Genomic DNA, 11,296 nt, shown 5'->3' with positions numbered 1-11,296 from the left:
CGTGATACTATAGTGATACATCTCTGCACTTGTAAATGTTTTTTCAAAACGAACAAGAGAGGTAACCAAGAAAGGAAAATCAAGAAAGGAAAAGTAGTTAGGAAGATGAAGTATGCATACTAGTTTCATCATTTTAGTGGTTTTTTGGTGTTGGTGATACTATGGTGATACTATGGTGATACATCTCTGCAAAAAACGAACCAGAGTCCAGATCTGCTAAAAAACAAAGCACAACTCAGATTGAACAACGAAGCATGGTCCAGATCTGTCAAAAACGAAGCAGAGCAACTCGACGCAGTCCAGATTGAGCAACGACGAAGAAGGAGATGAAGAGAGGAGAAACTCGGCCAAAAACGGAGAAGAAGACAGCGAAGAACCAGATCGAGAATCAGAAGAAGAAGAAGAAGAAGAAGGAGAGAAAGAAGGAGATAACTTTTAGTAGAGAAGAAGGAGAGAAAGAGAGGGCACACTAGAGTTGGATAGTTGGAGGGAGAAGAAGAAGAAGAAGAAGAAGAAGAAAGAGGAGGGTATTGTAGGTATAAACTAAAAAATATCTTAAGTCAGATGACCAAATTACCCTTAAATTGCACTTTTTTACAATTTTAAAAATGTCCATGACCTTTTTACAATTAAGTTGTCTAAAGTGCTCTTACCGCCAATTTTCCCAAAAAGAAAATTTAAATAGGTTGTTCAAGATCTACTTTCCCTATCTTCTGAATTAGGTAGTAGTTGGTCGCTTACACATTATGGGAATTAATAGGAATCAATTAAGCTCCAGCCTCCTCCTTTTCTTTCCTGTTTTTGGTCACGACTTCCAACGGGCTAAGATCCAACTACGTGCATGTAATCTTGGCAATTCATGGCATGTACAGATCAATCTCCAACATGAATGTATTTGTCAATATGGAGAACGACATCATATAAATTTGTGACCAAGGACTAACACGTAATCACAAGAGTATTATTCATAATAAAAATCAAATTCAAAACCTCTCAAATTCATGTGATTTGAGCTCAAAAATTCACTAACTAAACTATTACCCAAGTGGTTGATTGCGTACATATCCACACAATATTAACTCCAACTCTACCACCCACAACAATTGCCAACCAGGCTTTACATACATTTAGCCTAGAAACACTATCGACTCCCAACTCTACCAGCCTGCAGCCACAAGAATTGCCAAACAGGCCTCCGGACCACGCAAACGTCCAAATGGGCTAAAATATTAAATATGTCCTTAGACTATCACATTTTTCTCTATTATGTCCTTAAACTATTTTTTTTCTTCATTCTATCCTTAAACTATTATTTTCCACATGGTTTCTCTCCTCAGTCAACTTTCTGGTGTTGACTCCGACGAAAATGCTGACGTGTCATCTGAAATCCGACGAGATTGACATGTGGATTTATTTTTTAATTGATTTAACTTCACATGTCATCATAAATTTTTAAAAAAATAAAAAAGAAAACGAACCAAAATAAAATCAAAACTGAAATCAAAATAATCTAGGGAAAATTGAAATCAAAACAACCCAATCAATCTTCACTACCAGAAGCCACCAATCTCAATACAGTCACCCTTTCACTCCATTGTCAGGATGATGAATCATCACTACTTTTGTGACTTTGCCACATCTTGTTGGTTATAAGTCTCCGCAATCTCGTCGATTATAGTCTCCAAGTGCAGTCGAAACTGCCGTACAGGTCGCATCAATCACCACCACCAGTGCCCTTCTCTACAGTTTATCCCTTTCTCCATCTTTCTGTGCAACCAGATCTATGTTTACAAGCACTTCTTCCAGATCCGTGTTCACATTGGGCATTGAAAGTGGATCTCAACAATGTCCCTGTTGTTGAGCCGGAGTTTGCTGTTGAGCAAGAAATGGGTTTGTTTCAAGGTTTTGTGTAGGTCATTTTCCACTTTGTTGGCAAGCACTGAAGTAGAAAGGTCTTCGTCTTTCCAAGATAAATCTTGTTTTAAACAGATCTTGTTCTAACAGATCTTCATAGATAATTTGTAACTTTTTTTTTTTAAACCTTCAAGGGTGGAAAGAGAAACGAATTAAAAAAATTACACTGAAGCAGGTTTGAATTTTATTTTTTAATTAATTATACACGTGTTAAACGAAAATTAGTTTTTTTTTTATTTTATAATCACATGGATGCCACGTCAGCATTTTCGTCGGAGTCAACACCGGAAAGCTGACTCAGGATAGAAACCATGTGGAAAACAATAGTTTGAGGATAGAATGAAGAAAAAAAATAATTTAAGGACATAATCGAGAAAATTACTATAATCTAAGGACATATATAATATTTTAGCCCGTCCAAATGCAACCACATCGGCCCATTCCCACAGGGCCCACATTTGGCTAAGCCTATCCAACGTGTTACTTTCTTATTCGTCTATCCAAGATCTCTCGGGTCCCACCAGATAAAATAATCACTCTTACAAGTCGTCAAAGAGAGAGAGAAACTCAGAAAACTGCGCTCCCTGCAGATAGAAAGAAAGGAACTTGCCTTTATAGTGGAAATGGCGTCTAAGCTATGTGACTCGTGCAAATCGGCGTCGGCGACTCTTTTCTGCAGATCTGACTCGGCGTTTCTGTGTCTCAACTGCGACTCGAGGATTCAAGCCGCGAACCAGTTCGCGTCTCGGCGGGCTCGGGTATGGCTATGCGAGGTGTGCGAGCAAGCCCCGGCGCACGTCACGTGCAAGGCGGACGCGGCGGCACTTTGTGTCACGTGTGACCGCGACATCCATTCCGCAAATCCACTCGCCAGGCGCCATGAGCGCGTGCCTGTCACTCCCTTCTACGACGCTGTTAACTCTGACGTCAAGCCCAGTGCTACAGCTGCTATCACCATCAACAACTTCCTCGACAATCGCTACTTCACCGACATCGATGCTGACGCTGACGTCAGCAGGGAGGAGGCGGAGGCCGCTTCATGGCTCCTCCCTAACCCTCCCAAGGCCTCGGAGAATCCAAATCTGAATACTGGCCAGTATGCTGCGTTCTCGTATATGGATCCGTATCTGGACTTGGATTATGGGCCGCCAGAGGATCCGAAATCGGAGGCCCAAGAGCAAAACAGTTCCGGTACCGATGGAGTCGTTCCTATCCAAAACAAAAACTACAACGCGGCTCCCATGGTGAACGACAAGTACAACTGCTTCGCTTATGGTTACAGCAATCATCCTTGTCTCAGCCAAAGCGTAAGCTTCTCTCTCACAAAAACTTCAATCATTTATCGCAATAATTCAATCAAAGCAAAGCAATACATATGATTCTCTATTATTACCAATCGCAGATTTCTTCTTCGTCTCTTGACGTCGGAGTTGTTCCTGACGGCAACGCCATGGCAGACATATCAACGCCATACGGGATGGCAGTGGAGTCTGCAGGGAATCAAACTATGCAGATCTCATCGGTAGACAGGGAGGCGAGGGTTATGAGGTACAGAGAGAAGAGGAAGAACCGAAAGTTCGAGAAGACGATCCGATACGCGTCACGTAAAGCTTATGCAGAGACGAGGCCGCGCATCAAAGGAAGGTTCGTGAAGCGGGCTGACTTAGAGCCGGAGGTGGAAGTGGTGGATCGTAGTATGTACGGATACGGCGTCGTTCCGTCGTTTTAGTGGATTTAATCTTTGTACTAATTGTAATATGATGTTTAATTAATCTTTACAGTTTTGTTGTGATTTATTTGCCTCTCGCTGGGATTTGGTGTGTTGGGGTGCAGGACAAGGCTATGTATATAGTTTGGTGGAGGTGTTTGATCGATGGAAATGTAAAACTAACCGTCGAATTTGTAGACTTTTTGCATATGTGATCAAGAAGTTCTGTTTATGAATTTTGACTATTTGAGGTGCTTCTCAGTAGGCATCGTAATCTGGATTGTCATTGACTCATTGGTGTAAGTTAATGATTAGTTATTTTATGGTATGTATAGTGATTATGGCCGTTCTTGGTAAACAGATTGGATGTATGTGATCAAAATTGTAGAGAAATTGAATGTTCCTACAATGATAAATAGATTGGATATGTAATTAGAAATTGAAGTAATTTCTGGTAATGCCCTTAATCTAATAATCAACTTTGCAGAGGGAAGTAGTGATGTGCATGGGTGTGTTTGCAGTCGGTTTGGATTGATTTTTTTATATGAATATAACCGATTAAATGATCAATTTTTTCAGTTTGATTTGATTTTTAGTGGAGGAATATGTAATTTTTTTATTATAAAAAATCAACCTATTGGATTCGATTTTGACAAATTTTTTGAACAACGTTACGCTAGATGTGCACATGCACTATAAGACCAAAACTTCAAAAGGGTTTTATTGTAAGTGAATTAATAATAATACATGGTGAGATGGAATCTACTTTCCAATATGACCATTAAGTCAACTAATCTAATTAAATTATTAGGAGTTTGGACTGACTTTTAGGAGTCAAAGCATGAAAAGATGGTGATTATTAATAACCTTGGATAAAGTAGTGTAGTGGGGAGTAACCTTTTGTTGATTAGTCATTATTGATGGAGCAAAACAGCTTTCCTTTTGATTGAGGCTTTTACATCCTTGTCATCATAGCCAATGGTAGGTCAGCTGCTTGAGAGAAATTGTGGATGCAATTTAAATACTTGTCCACATAAACATGATTATGACATGAAGGCTTTATTGGTTCCAATTGACATGAGCCATCTCGTTTACATTTATTTATTTTTTTTCCATATAAAAAAAATATTCTAGTTTTTTTTTTTTCTTACAATTGTACCCAACCACCCCATTTTATTCCTACTCAAATATAATCTATTTTCAATTTAAAAAAATGTCATGGTCATTTAGGGGACACTATGGGCCTACTACTTTTTGACACAAATATTGGTACAAATAAAAATGTGAAATGCAATGAGTGAGAAAAATGTGAAATGCAATGTGTCCTCTCACTCACCAGTACTGACAGTTTACCATTAAGATTTCGTTTGTCAATAGCATATATGCTATTATGCTAACATATATGCTGATAGCAGATGTGGTTTATAATATATATGTTGTCTGAAAACATTAACCTATATTTGGTTGACATATAAAATATAAGCTAAAACCAACGCCCAAGAGGAAGAAAACCGGACAATGTTAATTTTGGAGTTATAAAATTTATTCTTAAAAAAAGCCATTGTATCAACTACTATCAACTTAATAATTGGGGAAAAAAAAAAAAACCCTTAACCTTTCGTTGTCAATCTCACGAGTCATGATGTACCTTGTACATGTTTTATTACATGCAAGGCTCCATGATAAGGACGCCTCTTCATGAAGGTAACAAACCCAGGTCAGAGTAACAGAGTGAATTTGTAACAAGCAAAAAGCCCATATAATTTCTGCTTACACACAGTATGGTTAAGAATGGACACATTCCCAAAATCAAGGGCTTATGGATGCCAAATTGCCAATGTACATGGAATAAGCTCTACACGCCACGAAAACCACGAATCAAAATCTTACCCAACAACTGACGACAAGTTTCAAACCACATTTACAACATAAATTAAGAGAACATAGTCTCCATGCTTTTTTACATATTCATACATGCAGATTTCTAGCTACACTTGGGACCCAAGTACAAAAGCTACTCAAGTACAGTTCTATGCTAGAGGGCTGATAATACAGACATACACATTAGCAGCCTGTTAAGTTCTCTATCTATAACACTACGATGCTACTGTAGTGTTTCTGAGACTAGCCATTAATCACCGACTTTTATTGCATTTCTTTTCTCCATAAGGAGGAACTAAACTCCATTCAATGCCATAATGCTTACCCAGAACCACTGAGAGAGGAACCCCCCTGGTTTGCCAAGAAACGAACAACAACGCAAGTGATATTGTCAGCACTGCCTCTCTGGTAGGCCTCCTGCAGCAGCCTCTTTGCTGCCTCCTCTGGGTCCTGTATCGGCTTGATCATTGCAACAGCATCCTGAGGAAAAATATAAAACATCAGAAACAGCTAGTTATAGTTAATGAAAAACTGACTCGTTTCGTTGATTCAGTGTTATGACAAATTGTCAAATACTGTAAACGATGATGACATTACATACATGAGCGGTAATTCCTATTATAGGGAATTTTATGGTAAATTAGAAGGAATTTGGATTCCGAAGGCAGAGAATCCGCCCTCCATTAAAAAAATATATTATGAAGATGGGAGAAAAATTCAATAGAAGAAACCTCATTTGTGACGACATCCCACAATCCATCACTTGCGAGGATAAGAAACTCAAGAGAGCTGTCAACCTTTTCCTCCTGCAATGTCCATAAAGATATCAGCGGCTAAGGTATACTTGTTAGCACCAAGATAAAAAATATAACAGATGTCGGCACATCCTGATTGTTTCAGTTGAAAAGACAAAACCTTTTCAAATTAGTTATTCAATCATGTGATAGCATTTTTCAAAGTTGTGAAGAGGAAAATCTTCAATAGCAACATAAATCCATAAATATTGTGGAATAGTTACTTGGACATAGCCCATCAAGATTTACGCATTTCAGAGTTCCAAATTGGTTGCCACAATCAATTAGAACAACTCCTATGCACAAGGCGGGGGTAGGCAGGATATATGCAGACCTTATACCCGCATGTACGCCACAATCAATTAGTATTTCCAAAATTTAGGATAGTTCAAACAAAGACTTCAATCTAAACATATACACAAGATGATAATAACACAAAGAATATTTTTTATCATTTTGAGGACCTGCCTGCTCTCCCAATGAGTAATAAGTCTGTAAACCAAATCAAAAGTTGACCTAAGCACTAGTTCTCTACAGTTGAAATCAGACCTGAATTTCTGGATCAGCAACAACATACTGCTTCAAAAGCCTATCACCAAAAGCTCGAGAGACAGCAAGAACTCCGCCGACTCTCCAAGTTCCTGTCAAAATAATTCAAGCGCAGTCAACTAATCAACCGGAAGCTCTGATAAATAAAAAGCCGACTGATAAACAAAGCAGAATACTTGACCAAATGCCCTTACCAGCCCACATTACAAATCCTCCTGCATCCTCAATCCGTTGCCGCTCATCAGTTTGGTCAGGTTTGTGGTCTCTAGAAACAGCAAGAGCTGCATGCAAGTAAAAGGTAAACAAAATTCTTAAATAGCACATCCTATCAACACATCACTACTAAAAACAGAGAGGGTGGGCACTCTATTTACATATTAGTGCAAAAACAAGACCAACCTTTCAAATAAACTGCAAACCTAGCATTATAGACACCAAAATTTTCATCAAATGATAGAATAATAGAACCATCAAGCAAAAAGCATAGTCTACAAAGACGATTCCAAAAATATACAGGTCAAACATAGTTAAAAAAACGACAGCACATGGCGCCCTAAAACTGCAAAAACAAAAAAAACTTCAAAACAAAGATAAAATCAACAGAAAAATGGATTTCACAATCAAGGACATAGAATGCACACAATGCAACATGAACATTTAAATCCTACATAAAAAGGTACATTACTTGAAGAAACAAAGAGAGACAAGAAAGATTAAGAGTACTACCATTTCCACCTCTGCATATAACTGCTCTGGAATCCCCGACGTTTGCAACAAGCAAACGGTCACCAACAAGGATCGCAGTAGAAGCAGTCGATCCAGCATCCCTGTTTTGATTATTTTCCGACTTCAGAAATTCTGAGTCTGTATGGTTATATGCATCAGCTGCAATAATGAAGCAATTAGACGAATTAAGTTAGCTAGTTGAAGGATACATTTATAGATCAGTGAAAAGAAATTATAGCTGAAAAGATAAACTTTACATGCAATAATGAGAGGAAAATTAAATAAATAAAAAAGAAGAAACTAGAACCGTAGGGAAGAGAAAACCTATAGCTGATTTAGTATCAGAAATGAACTTTGGATGTCTAATCAGATTACTGAAAAGATTTTGTTTCACATATTCAGCAGCTCGAGCACCCCCATGTCCTGAACAAACCGCAAAACAATAATTTGATGAGTATGGCTCCAAAGGAAAATTCGTACAAACATGGTGCAATGGTGTTTAATTTTGGTAAGCAAAAGCATGTGTTTTAGATGACTGCCAACAAAGAAATAGTTGTTAAATAACCCCATACTAAAAAAGTATACATAGTTAAAAACACTTGATACAAACAACATCAGGGCAAAAATCCCAGTATACCATACTAGATCAATCATCCCAAGCCAATAAAGGCGCCTCAAAGATGACTTCAAGCACTGCAACCCCATTGAGGCAGATAAGAAATCTGCGTGAAACCCACTTGGCCTCCTTTTTTATTGTTAAGTTTATAATAACCAAGCCACAAGTCCAACCTAGTTATGATTTAATATCTTATTGGGAATAATGGAGTCGAGCGTACAACAGGGGGACAGAAGAAACACAATGGAAAAAAAGAATGGGGAAGTCGCGCAAACACAATTATCAGCTCCTACGTAAAAAGTGCACAAAGATATCTATCCAACAACAAAACTAACGAGAAACGATCTTCGCAAGCTTATTGGATGCAATTGCATTGACTTATACAATCAATAGTGGTATGCTTTATGTTATATCTCAAACTTCCTTCATCTATCTTAATATGATTCTCCAAAGAAGAGTTCAGCACACATTCAGAAATGAGGACAACATTTTAAAAATTGATGTGTGTGTGCGTGTGCTCTTGAGAGAGAGTCAGAGATATATACCATCGAAAACTCCAAACAGACCAACTATCTCGCCATCAACACCATCGATTCTTGTCTCATAAAAATCTTCCATCGAAGCTCTTTTCCCTGGTGAGCTTGCATATCCATAGCTGAACCTCCCGTTATGACTGTTTCAGAAAAAAAAATTGCATCCTTAGTATCAGATAAGTCTTTCACCACAAATTTTTTAAAAATTTTGAACCTTAACTTGAGGGAAATGCTATATAATGCATTTACCCGCCTCAGAATTTCAAATAATATAAGCAATACTTTTTGGTCCATGCGAAATGAAGCTGATCAGAAGCCTGTAGCCAACTAGTCAACAAACAAAAACCATACTCATCAAGCACACTAATCTGATGCTCAAAATAACATTCAGCAATGTAAGGGCTGGGGGCCTTCATGAGAAGATTATGAAGCCACACATAGCAAAACCTATGAGATAATACCAAGTGTTCAAATGTTCTAATTTTCAAGACACAACAAACGTTTTTCCCCTTCTGCACTTGAGGTAGTTTACATCATAAGCCACTCAATAAGTTTCCAACAGACTAGCAAGATGAGCCAACAAAAGAAAGGACTTGAAGAAGTTCAGTCAGACAAAATCTATGGCCAATCCGGTATGAGTTATATTTCTTCAATTTACCCATTTTCTATGTTCTGCAGCTTGTTTAATCATCCATTTCATCAACATACTGAAATTTCAAGGATACCAGAAACATACTACACAAAAACAACACCCGTGCACAATTTTCCATAAACTTTCTTGTCATATTCACGGAGTCTTTTCCAACCAGGCCATGGACACATCATTCTACAAGAGTGAATCGGGTCTTATGCAATGACCAAGGCTAGATTTAATTAAGTCTCCACAAAACAAACGGAGGAGAACTGATATGCTTCTGTCATAATAGTATTACTCAATTGCATGTGAAACATGACAAAACATCCGATTTACCCACATGTTTCTCTTGCCTTGTGCGTTATTAAGAGTCAGGAAACGACATGCACAAAAAGTCAAACAAGGAGAACTGGAGAAGTGATATTCTTCTGTTAAGTTGACAAGGCAAATCGCAAGGAAAGCACCATGAAAACGTGATTTACACATAGGTTTCTCTTGTCTCGTGCATTGCTAAGCTAGAAACGACAGCGGGTATTTAACATGGGACAAAAACTATGAAATCGACAAAATCTTGGAGGGAATGTATGTCAGACATTTCCAAATCTATGGAACTATAAGTTCACATGAATCTCAAACGACGTATTTCCCAGAAAATCAACATATACACTTCCTAAAATTATTATCAATTCAATCTATTTTATCTCATTAATCTATCTTAATTTAAAGCTTATGCTATGCCAATCAAGATTGTCCCCTGTACAACTTACAGCAATCACTGAACTAAAAGGCTCCTTCTACATCATAGTTCAGTTTTCAAGTTTTTAACAGAGAAAATTCCTGATCAACAACTAAAAGCCCTTTCTATGATTCTATCATAAATGTAGAACAATACTTGCATAGTCATTACAATAGATACATGCAACATGCATACGATGTCGTAAATTTAGGTAACAAAATTCAGCTGCAACAATACTCAACAACATGAATTCAAATCCACAGTAAATAAATAAAGCCATGATTGAGCATCAAACAGTAGTAAACATGCATGCCACAACCTCATTGATACCCTCTACACATATTTTACTTTCTAGATAAGCATAAACATTGAAGAAAATATATTAAAGCAAAATATAAACCTCTATAGATCTAACAAAAAAAAAATAGAATTGACCTTAGTCCACCGCCGCTCACAGGTCCATCCTCAGCATAAACCTGAGTCGATGATGATAAGACGGAGTTGAGGTAGCCCATAGTTCTTGCTGAAACCAAAACTGTCCACGTCTGATGTTCTTTGATCAAAATTACAAAACAACAACAACAAAAACCTAGCAGCAACAACAACAATAGCGCTACTCTAGCATGCCAGCGATCTCCAACGACAACAGCATTTCACAACTTATTGAGATTGACCTGGAAAAACATATACAAATTACAAATTCAACGATAATGCACAGATCTTATTATTCCTAAAACGCATGAACAACACATAATCCAACGAAACACCGATTTTATAATTAAATTACTATCTCACAAAAGAAAAAATAAGGCACCTGGAGGAGAGAGAAGAACCAAAAAACCATTAGCGAAAAAGAACAAACAGCACAGAGGCTAAAAAAGGCGTGAAGGATGGAAAACGAGAAGACCCAGAAGAGGAAAGTTGTGGTTCCAGAGAGGAAAAGCTAGAGATGAGAAAGAAGGGGAAAAGGGGAGTTATGATTTTCTTCTCTAATGGTGGTTTCAGTTTTGGGTTGTTTCAGCTGGAAATAAAAATTGGAAATCAAAGAATAAATGAAAATAATAATAATCCAAGGGATGATGAAATCTGTTACCTTGACATACGGGGGTTTGTTTCCTAAAAAGAGTGTAATTTAGGCATTACGTGTCGTTATAGTGAGCTGAGCTCATGATTGGACCAAGTCAATAGCAAAATAGTGTACATCA

General features: G+C 37.7%; 2 protein-coding genes across 2 annotated transcripts; one reads left to right on the top strand and one right to left on the bottom strand.

Annotated features, from left to right (window-relative positions):
* The first annotated feature begins 2,358 nt into the window (after positions 1–2,358).
* Positions 2,359–3,912, top strand: LOC119993868 (zinc finger protein CONSTANS-LIKE 4-like). The gene is made up of 2 exons (XM_038841168.1): positions 2,359–3,221; positions 3,317–3,912. Exons 1-2 carry the CDS (start codon positions 2,538–2,540, stop codon positions 3,641–3,643), a joined length of 1,011 nt encoding a protein of 336 aa, XP_038697096.1. The 5' UTR covers positions 2,359–2,537; the 3' UTR covers positions 3,644–3,912.
* A 1,577-nt stretch (positions 3,913–5,489) lies between these two features.
* Positions 5,490–11,167, bottom strand: LOC119992506 (probable protein phosphatase 2C 59). Its single transcript, XM_038839235.1, has 9 exons — positions 10,906–11,167; positions 10,527–10,765; positions 8,734–8,861; positions 7,897–7,995; positions 7,573–7,731; positions 7,041–7,127; positions 6,847–6,938; positions 6,235–6,309; positions 5,490–5,983 (listed from the first exon to the last, which is right to left on the bottom strand). The coding sequence occupies exons 2-9, from the start codon at positions 10,604–10,606 to the stop codon at positions 5,825–5,827; spliced, it is 879 nt and encodes a 292-aa protein (XP_038695163.1). The 5' UTR covers positions 10,607–10,765; positions 10,906–11,167; the 3' UTR covers positions 5,490–5,824.
* Between the last annotated feature and the right edge of the window lie 129 nt (positions 11,168–11,296).

This window comes from Tripterygium wilfordii, chromosome 23, assembly GCF_013401445.1.
Source record: "Tripterygium wilfordii isolate XIE 37 chromosome 23, ASM1340144v1, whole genome shotgun sequence".
Lineage (NCBI taxonomy): Eukaryota > Viridiplantae > Streptophyta > Magnoliopsida > Celastrales > Celastraceae > Tripterygium > Tripterygium wilfordii.
Note: the sequence above shows the minus strand (reverse complement) of the source record. Positions and strands in the feature narration are given on the sequence as shown.